We start from the raw sequence: 16,758 nt of genomic DNA on the forward strand, positions 1-16,758 counted from the left end.
ATTATAGTTATTAAGTTGTAATTAAAGTCAAAAGACTTGGGGGTTGATAAGATATACGGTGAAGAAGTTAAAGATTACAAATATCAAACATTGATTCTATTATTCTCTTGCTTCAACCAAAGATCAAAGCACAAAAAATTTGTAGATCAAATACCAAAAATCTTTACATTCTCCAATAAGCTTTCAGATTTTTTAAGTTGGGAAGAGATAGCTGGAGTTTCAAATGTTTCAAAACGAATTTGTTCTTGGTGATCCACTTGAATGGAAAAGAAGTCCAGAGTTCGAGAATGTACGTGTTGCACAATCGAAGAAGTTCTTCGGTGATTTACAGATTGAATGGTTAGAGTCTATTAAGGTTTAGTTGTTTTTTGACCAACCGTAAATTATTTTTTAAGTGCACAATCGAAGAAGTTCTTCGGTGATTTACAGGTTGATTGGTTAGAGTCTAGTAAGGTTTAGTAGTTTTTTGACCAACCGTAAATTATTTTTTAAGTGGATCGTTTTGTTAGGGTTTGTCCGAGGTTTTTTATCCCCATTAAGAGTTTTTCAAGGAGTTTCCCTCCGTTACCAAATTTGGTATTCTTTACTTTATTACTTTTGATCTAAATTACTTAACTGATATATTCTTAGGGTTTAAATTGACTTTAAACTTAATCATCTAAAAACAATAAATAAATGAATTGTTGCTTTTTATTAGTTAATTAAATTCCGCATTATACACTTCTAGATGTAACTGATTGGGTCTAAACGTTGATTATTATATTTTTTCATAGGTCATTTTAACAATAATCAAAGGAAAGATATAATTCATACAGTATGGAGACAAATAATGACAGAAAGTTATAATCACATAATAAGCGCCTTATTTGGTTAAATTAAAATTAAGAATTTTTAGTATATTTCAGTAAAAATTGATGAAATGTATGATTGAAAAATTGATAAAAATTGTGGATTTCATGAAATTTATGATTAAAATTTCTTTTTAAAAATTTTTGAAAATGGTACTCAAATGGTCAAATCTTTTAGACCGTACTATCAATTATCTATAAAAATTAAAATAGAGACTAAAATATACTATTAATTACAGTAAATTGAAGACTTCACTATACTTCTACAAATTCTGCTCTAAGGTTATACACGTAATTGGATGTGAATCGATAACCGCACAACAAAGATCATTGTTATTATTATGAAATGAGCTTAAAATCAGTTAATTTATTGCTCTAATTTAATTTTGACCATATCAAGCATGATAAATTGATTTTTTTAGTGAAGTTCATTTTGACCAAGTCGAGAAACAATAATTCTACTTCAACAAAGTTGGGTTACAAAAGTGACTTTACAAAGTGTGTTGGCGGAATCCAGGCCATTGATTTCATATAATTTAAAAATCTATTTTTGAAATGATTGGTGTAGATCCAATTTTGTCAAACTCTTTTGTCATTGTAGCATAACTCGTCGAGAAAATCGATTTCGTAAGGGCAATTCTATAGTATTCAAATATGATTATAGTGACATTAAGCCTTCATCAAGAATAACAATTTATAAATTTAGTTAAAACTAAACATATTTTTTCATTCATACATTATTTATTATTATCAACACATTTCTTTAGATCCACTTCTATTTGTTTACTACTCATATTTGTAAATTTATCAAATGGGAGCTTGTTATATTGAACACAATTGTACAGTAGTAAAGCAAATATTATTTTTAACTTGCATTAGAATGTTTATACGTGCTAATAGAGTAAGAGCATGTTTAACATGACTTTCGGAGGAAAATTAGGCCAACTACCATTAAAAAATGAAATATTAGATTAATACTCTTAAAATTAATTAAAATTACAAATTTCCATATTAATTATGCCCAAAATGCAGAAAGCTTACAAATTGATTGTCACTTTCTCAGATTTTGTCACTTTTTAAAGATTTTGTGACCCTTTTTTGAATTTCTGTCACTTTTTATTTAGCAGTATTTCTTTTCTCATTTTATAAGAGTAAGGGTTAATCATAAATATTGATTTAAAGGGACATGATATTTCACTTTTTTATGAAAAAGTATATGCTATTTTTTTTAACAAAAAAGTGATATTTACGTTTTAATAAAGAGTATTGTATGTGCAATCTTTTGGAACAAACAATTTCGATCACTTTAATTGTTCATTTTTTTTACTCGTTGTCTTGTTCTCATTTGCCTCTATAACTGATGAAGCCGTTAATTTTGTCAATATTTGCAAAAATGAATACAAAAGAAAAGTGGAAACTTTTTCGAAAGAAAAAGTGAAAGTGTATGGCACTTTTAATTTTCAACAAATTAACTCATATGTAAAAACACAAATAAATTATAACATCGTCTCACTTTTTCATGTAAAGAAAAATTTGAATCTATATTCATATTCAAATTTTCACAAACACAAATGTATCCATCTCTTCAATTGATCTTAACGAATTCCAATAAGATAGACTATGGCATTTTTAGAAAAATGTGACAGAATCATATGTAAAAATATAGATAAAGTATTGCATTATGTGACTTTTTAATTCCAATGTTTGAGTTCATATTTATATTTAAATTTTCACACACACACACATGCATATATTTATTTAATTGCTCCACATGAATTCAAATGAGATATTGGAAACGTTTCATTAAAAAAAAGTAACAGAGGTTACTTTTTCTTGCTCTCATTTTCACTACATCTTGTATGCATAATTTGAATTGATCCAAATTTTATTTATATATATATATACTAACTCAGTCTAATACACCACATCATGTTACTTTTTAATATAGAACAACATTTTAATTTGTATTTATGTTTAAATTTTGAAAAAAAAACACACATATGCATTTATTTGATTGCTCTAAAGGAATTCAAATGAGACAGATTGATATTTTTTCAGATAAAATGATAGAGAATGTCATTTTTTTCACCATTTTTCATATATATATATATATATATATATTATTTTATTTTAACTCAAAATTATTAATTTAGAGATGAAATTTCATGTGTGGTAGAACAAAAAACCTCAACATAATCAAAATCAAATAAAATATGAATTAATTGAATTAAAAAGCTAAAACATACAAACATGTAGATTTGAGTTGATTATTTGTAAAACTGGGGAAGAAAACTTTGAAGAAAAAATAGTGGAAATAGCCATTGATCTTGTTTTGACTTCATTTGTGCAAGCTTTCCTCTTATGATTACGATTTTGCTTAATTTAGTTCTAGGAAGAGTTGAAATTTCAGCTGTTGATAGGCTTCTCCTCTTTAACTTAGGATCATAAATATTGCGGTATAATTGAATGAAATTAGAGTGTGTTTGATTAACATGGAAAATATCATCTAGAAAAGAAAATATTTTCCTTAAAAATAAGGAAAATTAGACATATTTTCAAAAGTTGAAAAATGTTTTCCTTGAAAAAAATTAACAATCAAACACCCCAAGTAGGAATTTAGGTTGAAAATTGATATTTTTCATGGAAAATAAATGTAATCAAACACACCCTTATTGTATTTGCCTTTTAACCTAGGTTTATCAAGATTTTTCAAAGATTAATTATATTACCACCACAAAATTTACTTGTTACACCACAATTCCAATTAATATTTTTATTTACTTAAATGGTCATGAGTAAAAGTACTTAATTAACCACACTTTTAGATATATTTTTTAACATTAAACAATTTATATAGACACCCCAATCATTAACAAACTTATCTATATTTTCTTTGAGGCTGGGGTGCACAGTGCAAATTCTTTTACCCTTCGACAACCTTTTTGTTTATTTCCTTTTTCCTCAATAACACCTCCTTTTACCTCAAGGCCTTAGTTATTCTTGCCGATTATTATTTTATTACTTCTATTGAAAACCCTAATCAACAATTCATAAGTTATTTTTACTTTTTCGAACACATGCTTTTCTTATTATTAATTTTATAATAAGTTTATACATATTATGATATGTTTTTATTTGTACTTGTTAACACATAAAAATGCAGCCCAAATCGAACAGTTCAAGGAGTGAAGCCCAATTGGACGATCCTCAAATTAGATAGCCCAAATAACGAAGCCCAATCAAACAAATCAAGATGAAGGCCCGAATAAGGAGGCCCAAGAACGCGGTAACGCCATCGCCCAAGTTTGCAAGTCGCCCAGAATCTGAGCGAATGGAATGTCATACAGTCGCCCAGAGCTGTTACTCTATTCTCGCCCAAACCTTCAAGTCGCCCAAGGTCTTAACAAACATAAAGCGTCGTAGTTATCAAGAAGTGCAGTTATCAAAACAGTTATTAAAGCAGCCCTATCACGTTCCACTATTCAAAGAATTCAATCGAAAGCGGTTGAACGATGAAGGGTAATGGCAGCAGTTAAAAAGGCAGTTTTCATGACAAGATGGCCATTACGAAGAAAGTGGGTAGTTATAGGACGATCAAACAGTTTTTAGAGCGGTTGATCACAAAGAGATCGTCCATGAAGTATAAAAAGGAGAAAGGACATAGAAGCAAAGGATCGAATCCAAAACTCTCGAACAGAGAACATGTAATTTTTATTTCCTTAGTTTTTAGATTTAAACACTTTTCTTTCAGTAACTCGTGTGCCTGCGCCCCTTGGAGGCACGTTGTTTTTTATTTCCAATTGTGAAATTTATCGCCAATAAAAGAACACCCCTTTTTGAGATTTTGTCTCAAGAGGTTTTGTCCCTTACACAATCGTCTGATCCTTTTTAATTGTTAGCGACTAACCCACACGAAACAATTTGGCACGCCCAGTGGGACAGTGGTGTTATGTGTTGAAAGTACAAAAGGTGAAACAATATACCTCAGAGATCCGATAAGGAAGCAGCAAGTCAGGGAGGAATCCAGTCTGTGATCGAGCGATATGAGGAGTAGCATGCCTCTCCACGAATAGATGGACAGAACCAGAGCAGTAACAGTCGTTACGAACCAATGACGGAGTTGAGTCTTCGAACCATGCGTGCATTACTTGGAGAACTCACACAAAACGTCGTTGAACAGGTAAATCTTCGAAGTATTCATAATATGGAAAGATTTACACAAAATGAGAATGTACACTATGACAATATGACCAAACAACTAAAGACATTGAACGAAACAATGAATAAGTTAGTAGGCCAAATATGTCAACCGGCTATACCTTTTACAAACCACTTTCAAACTAAGACAATTGTGGGACATAAGCCCTCGGTCCTAAATCCGAGTCAAGGGGTAGAACCGCTTTCTGGTCCCTCTACTTCAAACAAAGGAGGTACTACAGTGCCAAATCAGAATAATGGTAGTAGTATGCCTAATTTGGGGGTAATCCAAGCGTGAGAGATAATGTCCTAAACAATGGACAGAATATTCCACGTGGTAATGAGGGAACAGATGTCCAGGCTAATGGTAATGGCCCAAATTATGGTAATTTTGTTGCCAATCAAGGACCAAACATTAGGCTTCATGCAAATCAACCGGTTAATCAGCCTGTAGGAATTTCATATGATCCCAATGTCATGTTGAGGAACCAGATTATGGAAATCGTACAGGATCAGATGGCTTTTGGGGTGCGTCTTGTCATTAGGCCGACGTACACAAAGCCATATCCTGATTGGGTAGACCAAGCATATCCATGGCCTAGAGGGTACAAAGTGCCAGAATTCTCACTGTTTACCGGTTTAGGGGAGGTGTCTACTCTAGAACACATAGGGCGATTCACGTTGCAAAGTGGTGATGTAACCGATTACCATAAAATGAGACTTTTCTCTAGTTCGTTAACAGGAGTAGCTTTCTCCTGGTTCATCAACTTGCCAGTGAACTCTGTTCAAACATGGCAACAACTGGAACAGTTGTTTCACGCTCAGTTTTATAAAACTGAGTCTGAAGTCACTTTGGCTGATTTGGCGAATCTACGTCAAATGCCAAACGAATGGGCAAAAAGTTTTCTCCAAAGGTTCAAGACGGCAAGAAGTAAGTGTTTTGTACCTCTGCCCGAAAAAGAATTTGTCAAGATCGCTCAAGGCTGCTTGAGCTTTGATTTAAAAAAGAAGTTCTAGGACAAGGAATTTCCTGACCTTTTCCAGTTAAGTGCGAATGTGATTAGATATGAACGACTGATAAGAGAGGAAGAACAAATGAAAAATTCTAGTAAAGGGACTTATTACAAAGACCCAAATTTTGACGTTCATACCATCGACGACGAGTTATACGATCAGGCCGAAATGTGTTTGGCCGAATTGGTCAAAGGGGATACATATACTTGTCCCATAATGGCCAAGCCTAGACCATCGGGTAAAGATGAGCCCATAAAAGATGGAAACATAAAGGCTAGAACGTTTTCGTTTGACGTGACCAAAGCTGACCTTATATTCGATAAATTATATAGGGATAAGCAGATAAAGCTGAGCGATAAGCACAAATTGCCTAACCCTGAACAAATTAAGGGTAAAAAATATTATAAATGGCATAATGCATGGTCACATTTGACTAACAATTGCTTGATTTTCCGCCATGTATTGCAGGATGCCATTGAATCAGGACGAATTACGTTCGATGATAAGAAAAAGATGGCAGTAGACGAGGATCCTTTCCCACAGTCACTTGAAGTAAACATGGTGACATCTGGATTCAAAAACAAGTTGCCAAAATTCAAGTTGGTCATAGATGATGGAGAAGAGGATACTAAAACACATCCCAGTGTCTTCGAACGAATCAAGGGGAAAGAACCAAAAAAGGACGAAGACGTCCTGTGTGCAAGATGTAAAAGAGAAGTGAATGGAAATACGGAGAAACCAGGGACATGGCAGCATCCTTATCGCCCTACCTTCTTTCCAAACACTCAGCCTGGTAGAGGGTTAGGTACATCATTCTATAGAGGGCCGTCTTTTGAGAAGCAGTTTAGACCAGCAGAGAATGGAAGAACATTCAGGCCGCAACCTCGTCGGCCAAATGTATGGCATTCATTCCAATACAATGCAGGAAGGGCAATACCCTTCGATGAGATGACTAGGACACAACAAAGGCGTTTCCAACAAAACTACGGACGAATGATGAGGCAGCAACAGGGAGTGCCACATCCTAAAGAACCTAAACTACTCAAGGTAGCCAATCAAAACATCCTCAAAGGTAGTAAAGAGACTGGTACAAATGAATCAATGAAGGAACTGCCAGAAAACTCTTCTGGGAGATCAAGGTTTGAGCGAGACAAAAGGGATGAAGAAGATCCAGATCAGCCCCTTGCTATCCAATTCGGTACGTTACCTCCTGTCGTGGCCAATAATTACCTACTGGCCAACGAATTCAAAAATAAAGAAAAGGAAGAAGAGAGGGAGGACAACGAAGGAGAAGCCTGCGTGCTGGTATGTGAAGAAGGCCAGACTTCTGGAGAGGCCTACAACGATGAAGAGGACGACAGGATGACAGACATCGAAGAAGAAATTGACTTAGAAGCAGAAAGAAAAAAGAGAGGAGTATCGCACAATACTCTGCTTAAGCAACTACATCAAGAGGGAGTTCGCGAAGTAGACTTATTGGGGGAACCATCTGGGCGTCCTTTTGATTTCTACGTACTGTACGGGACACCCAAAAGGAAGAAGAGAGTGCCTCGCTCTGAAAAGTATGGGTCACCTCCAAGAATAATGCCCCCTCCAACAGGTTGGGTAACTGATGAGGAAGCATTAGAAAGAAGTAGGAAGGAAGTTTAGGAGACAGAGGATCAACGTGATATACTGCACGTCGATTTGTCACAGGGGGATAATTCAACAGAAAACAAGTAGGAAGTAGAAATAGAGGCTGTCGAAAAGGTTATTTTTAAAACGGCCAGCCATGAAATTGACAAAACACTTGAGGCCATTATACGTTAAAGCTCTAGTTAACGGCGTCCAAGTGGCAAAAGTGCTTGTCGACAATGGAGCAGCTATAAACACCATTCCATCTAGGATGATGAGGACGTTCGCAAAGACAGAGGGTGACATGATTCCTACAGAAGTCATCCTCACTAGCTTCAATGGAGGAGCAACTTCAGCTAAGGGAGTTATGCCATTGGACATAACTATAGGGATGACTACTAGGACCACTGTCTTTTTTGTAATAGATGGTCCTACTAGTTACAACGTGCTCCTAGGAAGAGATTGGATACACGGAAGTCGCTCCATCAATGCCTGATCTTTTGGAATGACAAAGGCGAAGTAGAGGTGGTACAGGCCAATCATAGGCCTTTTGTTGTAGAAGCAAACTCAGTGGAAAAGTTCATGTACGAAGGAAACTATGGACCTGTCAGAGTAGTACAAGACGGAGAAGAAACTCAGATTGTCGCGCAAAGCGAAGAACCATTCTCAGTGGACGCACTCACTAAGATGTTCAAACAGATGAGGCCAAATATAGTGGCCTTGGAAGAGCCAGTGATTGGTAAAAGAATAATCAAGAAATCTTGAATGGATTCTGAGTTACGAAAGCAAATGGCCGACATTCAGGCCTTCAAAGCCAGACTGATGGCTTTCAATAAAGAATGCAATGACAAGGTGAAGGAAGAGACTGCACTAAAAGCGCTGAAGTACAAGTTAGCAGTATTCGAGTTAGAGCAAAGCATTGGTCGAGAAGTCAACAAGGTGGACTGTTTGGAAGAGGAAACACTTACAAGAGAAATGGACGACGAAGTGATGCGGATTGCCAAACCTGGATACGCTCAAGCACAAGACTCTCTGATCAAAGTAAATATTGAAGATGAAGAGACAGAATATGAACAGCCACATTTCTGCCTAATAAACAGAATTAAATAGCCCAAAGTCTTGGGAAAGGTGGTGGAAATATCAAAAGAAAAAGGCAAGATTTTTCAGCACAAAGCAGTTAAATGCTTGAAGAATTGACGACTAAAAAACAAACGTCAAATGAATGCACAAGAAGTTAATGTTCATTAATGATGAGCAAAGTTACAAAAGGAAAAAAATCGAATTACAAAAGAAAAAAGACATCATATGTCTTGATTACAGTCTACCCCATATTGAACGAATTCGTTCCCTAAGTTTTTCCCAATCCTCGTTCTGTCGAGAGGAAGTGATGTTCAATTCAGCCGCGACATCATCGTCAACTTCCAACTTCTTGTACTGCTCGACCAAGGACTTAGTTCGCTCAATTCCCTGGGAGGCGTTGCACTTTTTAGCAGTCATTCTCGCCCTGCAGTCGTCCATTTTGGCTTGAAGTTCCCTCATCTAAGCAGCCAAGTTAACCATCAAAGAGTCTTCAACCATAACTTCGGAAGAGATTTCTTTCAACTCGTCCTCAGCCTTGTTAATCTCCATACGCAAAGACTCTTTCTCAACTACGGCTCGAAGATATTGAGTACGCTTGGCCTTTAGTTCAGCATTCTTGGCCAGCATAGAAAGGACCTCGGAGTGGATAACCTTCAACGTCGCTTTAAAATCGGCAGAAAGATTGAGCGACGGAAGCGTCAGTGCTTGCTCCAACTTCACACTCAAATGCTCAAGTTCATCCTTGTGTTTGGCAGCACTAGCCCTTTCCAATATCCATATCCATGAAGGATACGTACTCAAATACCGACTCCTTGAGGAACTTCAAATATTCCTCTGAAGAAGCAGCAGGACGATCAGATGGAGCAGGGCGAGACGTTTGGACTTGCCCCCAGGAAGCGAACAAATCTTGGATAGAGCGCACAATCCTGTCAGCATCCTGCGAAGAAGGTTGCCAATGTTAAAGGTCCTCACTACAACGAACAAAATAGAAATAGAAGTGGAGCAAAGATTACCTCATCAACAATCGTGGAAGATGACATTCCCCCAGCCAAGCTTGCCACCAACGACTCCTCCATTCGCGAGGACTTCCCCTTGTCTGAGCGAGAAGATGTTGCCACAACGGGCGGACTCATAGGAGTATCTGCAGAACTCAAGAGCAACAAATTAAAAACCAACAGTACAAGCAAAGGTAAGACATCAAAAGACTGAATTACCTTCTGCTTCAATATCTGGGGGGTTGACGCCCTGGTAAGAAGGTGGTTCATCCATGAGTTGTGATGAGGACTCTGGGACTGAAGATGTCCCTTTAAGAGTAGCCCCTTCATCAACCGGTTTGGATGAAGTAGCCTCAGCAGAGGATGATGGAGCAAGAGCTGTTGATGCCAAGGCCTTTGAAGAAGAGGCTGAACTTTTCTGAGGAGTCCAAAAGATCATCAGCACACAGAAAAGTATCAAGTAAGGAAAAGTATGCTTGTAAGTAAATCAATTTAATTACCTTCCTCCTGACGATAAGAGGGGCATCATCATCATCATCAATATCATCCTCCAGAATGGGAGATACTGAGGCTGGCCGTTTGCGGCTTGGGGCACTCTTGGCCGTAGTAGGCTTGGCGGGGAGAGAAGAAGATGGACGAGCAGACTGTTTAGTGCGACAAGAAGGAGAAGGACTTCAAATGGACAAGGGAGTGACTAAAACAGAAGGAGGGGAAGAAATGCTCGGTTGGTCTAATAAATGAAAGGCACGATTGGTATCAGTCGTAAATAATCTGCGCTTCACTGACGACCAGAGCTGCTAAAAAAGAAGGTGTGTGGCATGACAAGAATTAAAAGGGGCTAATGAAAAGTGGCTTGATAAATGGAGGTTGCGAGCATTTATAGCCTCTGCTTCCGCCTTATTAATGGTATGAAAACGGTCAATTAAGGTCTTCGAATAGCAAAGAGGAACAGGCCAAGTTTGGCCGAAACCAAGCTGACGAGCAAAAAATTGGGGAGCATAAATTTCTACCCCCGCTTTGGCATTGGTCCCAGTTAAGATATTATGAAAAAGCTCCCTACCGGTTAAAAACTGGATCCAAATGAGCAGGGAGGTGCTCGCGCTATCTATAGTGGAAGGGGGATGTACATAGTTCGGAGTCAAAAAAGAAGGAAAAGGAAAAAAGGAAGAGATTAAATCTAAAGAATAAAAGAACGAAAAAATGTCCCTTCTGGACATATTTACAGGAGCTAAGGGCTCAATGGCTAGCCCATAGCAGCTGGCAGAAAAATGAGAAATTGAAGGAGCGCCAAGCGATGGGAAATAGGATCTCAACCACAATTGAGTGAACCAAAGAGGTCCACTGCCAGTGGGAGATGCACCATTCTTCAATTGAGTTTGAAGAGAGGCCATGCCTCTATAAAGGGCAGCCAAAAACAAAGAACATAAATTCAAAGGCCTGCCACGCGCTAATTCGTGCGCTATAGGTAAATAACTCAGAGAGGGCTTTATGCTTGGCACGCACAAAATATATTTACAAAGCCAAACTAGAAGGAAGGTCACTCGCTCAGTATGGGAAGGCTCAGCACTCGAATGATTGTGGAGGGTCTGCAGGCTTGAATAAGAATTAATATAGTTTTTACCAAACTTTGGGGCGCCACCAGAAACTAAGATACCTGGAAAAATGGTATCGCCCAAAGGTGGTAGATTCACCAGGGCCCCAACATCCCTTAGAGTAATAGACATGGGGCCGAGAGGGAAAATAAAGGTATTATACTCGGAAGACCAAAAGCTCAAAGCACTCGAAAAAAGTGCAGAATCAAAAGTAGGAGGGCGAATAGAGATTTCTAACAAATCAGAAATCCTAGCGCTATCAAAAAGTGCCTTAGTAGGACCATGACCCACAAGGCGAGTATGCCACCTACGAAAAGCTACATCAGATTTAGGCCAAGTGCGAATACCTCTTTTACGAAGTGGCCCCAACGGCAGAGAGTTTAGAAAAGGAGGGCCATGAGTGCAAGGAAACAGCTGACCCACCGTCGCCTATTCAACTGCCTCTGCATTGTTGAAGAAAGGACCCAAGTAGAACTCGTTACGTCCAACGTCGGCGGGTGCGAGAAAACTCGGAGTTATATATGGACGACTCAGGAGTTTCTGAAAGTCGTCGAAACTAAAGGAGTCGCCAGCTTGAGATTGTGAAGTAGCCATTTGAGATGGAACGAAGTTTTGCAGGGTTACGTAGCAGGGAAGCAAAAAATGAACAGTAAAATCTTGAGAGAGACGCGAAAAGATTTGAGGCGTGATTTAGTGGTGCAGTGAAATGGCGTGTTTGAGGGTTATAAGGGTTTACAAAACGACGCACCTTTTCAAGTTATAGAAGGAAACAATGATTGAAATTCTTGGAAATTTCGAATGTTGCTGGAAACACAAAGTGAATATGACAAAATTTAATAATTATTATTAATTCTGCCATATTAGGGGGTAATTGTTAACACATAAAAATGCAGCCCAAATCGAACAGCCCAAGGAGTGAAGCCCAATTGGAGGATCCTCAAATCAGATAGCCCAAATAACGAAGCCCAATCAAACAAATCAAGATGAAGGCCCGAATAAGGAGGCCCAAGAACGCGGTAACGCCATCGCCCAAGTTTGCAAGTCGCCCAGAATCTGAGCGAATGGAATGTCATACAGTCGCCTAGAGATATTACTCTATTCTCGCCCAAACCTTCAAGTCGTCCAAGGTCTTAACAAACATAAAGCGTCGTAGTTATCAAGAAGTGCAGTTATCAAAGCAGTTATTAAAGCAGCCCTATCACGTTCCACGATTCAAGGAATTCAATCGAAAGCGATTGAACGATGAAGGGTAATGGCAGCAGTTAAAAAGGCAGTTTTCATGACAAGATGGCCATTACGAAGAAAGTGGGTAGTTATAGGACGATCAAATATTTTTTAGAGCGGTTGATCACAAAGAGATCGTCCATGAAGTATAAAAAGGAGAAAGGACATAGAAGCAAAGGACCGAATCCAAAACTCTCGAACAGAGAACATGTAATTTTTATTTCCTTAGTTTTTAGATTTAAACACTTTTCTTTCAGTAACTCGTGTGCCTGCGCCCCTTGGAGGCACGTTGTTTTTTATTTCCAATTGTGAAATTTATCGCCAATAAAAGAACACCCCTTTTTGAGATTTTGTCTCAAGAGGTTTTGTCCCTTACACAATCGTCTGATCCTTTTTAATTGTTAGCGACTAACCCGCACGAAACAGTACTAATGTCAAGAAAGTGAACCAGAAAATGCCTGGAAGAAAAGAAAAAATGGAGCTTAGAAACTAATACCTTATTTATCCAATTTGAAGATTCATAATAGCAATTGTTTGTATTCATGCGCTCTATAATGAGTGTATTTTCACTCATACTTTAGGTACCATTTAAACTTGATATTTAGTTAATTTCTATGAGTTTTAGAGTGTTTTAATGTATGTATTAGTGTTGTAGTCTAGGTTGATGAGATTAAAGGAAATAAGCAAAAGTTGACAAAATTGAAGAAAATGGGCTAAGTTATAAGAGATCCAAAGTTCGGGGACTAAAGTGTAAATACTCAAAAGTTGTGTCGAACCTCATGATGAAGATTCGAGAAATGCCAGGGGTTAATTGGATACAATTAGAAATCAAAAGGAATTAAATATGATCAAGATATGGACATGATGTTGATTTTTAACCGCTTAAGTATGCTCTGGATTTTCAACTCAAGATTGAAACCCATTTTTGACTTAGTAAACATTCGAATTGGAAAAAGACTAATTCAAACAAAGTCATATCCCTTTGAGTTAGTTTTACAACCCAACTTGAATCACTTCAATCGGATATTGAGAAAAAGAATTATGATAAAAACACTAAAATAAGTGTAGTGCTGATTTTCTACCCGAGAGGTGGTGCTGCGACGCCAAGTCGCCACCAAACAGAGACGTGGTGCTGCTATATGGCGCTGAGGCATTGCCTGGGTGCGTCTAGTGTACTTTTTGGCCTGTTTTAAAATCCACAAAAATCCTACTTTCTACACATACGAGGAAGCGATACAATTTTTTCATACTTTGAGAAGGAGATTCCACACATTGAGAGGCAAGAACACAATTTGAGAATTAGAGAACAAATTCAAGAAGAGAAAAATAACAATTCAAGGGTTGAAAATCAAGATTTGGAATAAGAAAAATAACTTGGTACAAGATTCATCCAATCCTCCACATCTAAATTCAAAACTTGGTGATGGACTCTACTATTTTTATTTGTTTTTCTTCTTCTATTATGAATAGCTAAAATTATTGTTAGAACGAATAATGTAACATATTTGGAACTCTTTATATAATTTATTTAAGATTCTTGTTTTTTATTCTTTCATGTGTTGATTTTACTATGGATTTAATGCATTAAATTATTTGATCACTAATTTAATGAGTTTGTGAATCCTTTATACGAATAGAGATATGAGTTTAAAATTTAGACCATGTAGTAAAATATGGTACATTAGTATAAAGAGTAGAGAAATTTATGTTAAGTATTGCAGTCATAATTGAATTCCTAAAATAAAGAACTCGATTAACTAAGTTAGATTCGCATAGAGATATGAAATTAAGTTAGTTAAATATGCTTAATGAGAACTCGAAAATGGCAAATTGAATACAATAAAAGAATTTTATTAAACACTCCATTAAGTGTGAATCTTAATTTAAGATGTAAATGTGACCAATAGGTGAAACTATTCTGCCTTAATATCCGTTCACTATTTAATTTCTAAACCAATCGTGTGTGTTCACTTATTTTCACGTATTTAGATTACAACTCAAATCATACAAGTTTTTATTTACTTCCATCAAATAGTGGTTAGAAAAAAAGATTAGATTAAGTGCTAAAGTATAGTATTCGTGGGAACGATAATCTAGACACTTGTGTCCACTTACTACTAGTTACAATCCATACATTTGTGAAAATAAAATTGACAACACTCTACAACGCAAATCTAAATTTCAAATATTACTTAATGAAGTGAAAATTCGATTGAAAGTTCAACTAGCTTTATTAATTTATTATAAAACATTTGTTTATATTGATTTGTTAATTCTTTATCTCTCGTATTTGGAAAAAAAAAATCATATTGAATAATATTATAAATTTTTTACAACAATATAATGATATATTTTTGTGAACAAAATTAATTGTTCCAGAGAAAAGTATGAAAAAGTATATTTGAGAAATAAGAAAATGAAAATATATAATTTAAATATTGTAATTTAAAAAATTTAAAACAGTATAGATGGTTTACTTTTAGATAACAGGGGGATTTTGTTAAAAAAAAAAAAAAAAGCTTTATGAAATTTTCGAAAATAGGAGTGTATTTGTTAATGTCATAAATCTACCCATATTATTTTTATTGAATTAGGTTCACAATTGTAAGTTTGTTGTGATATATTTATTCAAAATATATTTTAATGTGGTGTAGCAAGTAAATTTATTGGTGGCAATATGATTACCCTTTTTCAAAATGATCGCAAAAGTAAGGGTAGTTGTGTAAGCATCCCGAAGGGGTTTTGAGATCCAAAATGCTGCTTTTGCACTCGTTTGATTAATTTAATAAAAATATTTTTTCTAATTATAAGAATTTTTAGAGGAAATTGATCTAATGTAATTATGTAACTTGCTCTAAAAGTATTTTTGAAATAGAAAATTCTTTTAAAAGCTAATTTTAAAAGAATAAAAATAAGTCAACTTTTTAAAAAAAAACACTTCTACCAACAGCCAAAAAATAAATAAATAAATAAATAATTCATAACAAATAGATCTTATGACTTTTTCATAAAAGTCTAATAGTCACCTAAAAACTGGATCGGCATCTTTATACTTTCGTTTCATTTTTCTCTTTTTTTTTTTTAAAAAAAAGAAAATTTAAAATTTTAATATTTATCCAATTTATCCCTCAAAACTAACATATATTTGACTTTTTAGTAATCAATTACCCTAGGTTGCTATCCATTAAATTAAATTTCATTTTTTTATCCTCTATTTTCAATCACATAATCTTTTATGAGATAATATTACACGTAAATTGAAAACTTTTCATTTTTTTCAGCCATTCATTTTTCAAAAAAAAAAAAATACTTAATTTTAAAAAAATGGGGGCCAAACGGAACTTTAGATGGAACTTGTCTGCTAAAGAATTTAGTGCTGCAAAAAGGAAGATTGAGATTATAGACAAGATAAACTAGCAAAAAAAATTTACTTGTTACAATTTTTTATTGAGTAGGAATTCAGACCATAGGTTTTTATAAGAGAAGGTATTTGAAACAATTAGGCAATTATTAGTAATTTTTCTTGTAGAGAAGAATTGCAGAACTTTTCTTTCTTTTTTTTTTTTCCTCCTTTTTAACATTAAACAATAGAAAATTGTGAAGTGTTGGCTGTATGAATTATGACATAAACAGCAGACCTCAGGCAATTATAGATGGAATATACAATTAAAAAAAGAAAGAAAAACTTTGGGATTTCAAAGAAATACACAATAAATTGAAGACTAAGGCCTCGTTTGGTCCCTTTTTTTGAAAAAATATATTTTTAAACATTATTTTTGTTTTGATATCATTTTAACCAAATATTTTTTAGGCTCCATTTGTTTCTTATTTTTTGACCACAAACATAAAAAATATGATCGTTATTAATCACATTAAACCTCCATTTGTGGATCCGTAACGATTATATTTTTCTATGAGAACGAGAATCAAATGGAGACTTAATAAAATAATATTACAAGTAAATTAAATTTTTTTTCTTATTGTTTAAATACGTATTTTTTATCAATATACTATTCAAAATGTGTTTTTATTTTTATTTTTATTTGAGAGTCAAATTGAGGGCTCAATTAGCAAAAACGCAAAACTTTTTCAGAAAAAATAAAATAAAATGAATCTCCACCGCACAGCGCTCCGCCATCCTTTTTCTACTGAGTCGACTTTATTATTTATTAAAATTGACTATTGCCTGACGTC

The 16,758-nt window shown here is 35.3% G+C and overlaps 1 protein-coding gene across 1 annotated transcript; it reads left to right on the forward strand.

Moving 5' to 3' along the window:
* Nucleotides 1-223: 223 nt before the first annotated feature.
* On the forward strand, nucleotides 224-6,764 carry LOC111411394 (the record flags this gene model as incomplete). Its single annotated transcript, XM_023041929.1, has 3 exons — nucleotides 224-339; nucleotides 510-576; nucleotides 6,423-6,764. Coding segments are annotated over exons 1-3 (525 nt in total), but the record flags the coding sequence as incomplete, so codon positions are not given.
* Nucleotides 6,765-16,758: the final 9,994 nt, after the last annotated feature.

This window comes from Olea europaea, chromosome 15, assembly GCF_002742605.1.
Source record: "Olea europaea var. sylvestris chromosome 15, O_europaea_v1, whole genome shotgun sequence".
NCBI classification, from domain to species: domain Eukaryota; kingdom Viridiplantae; phylum Streptophyta; class Magnoliopsida; order Lamiales; family Oleaceae; genus Olea; species Olea europaea.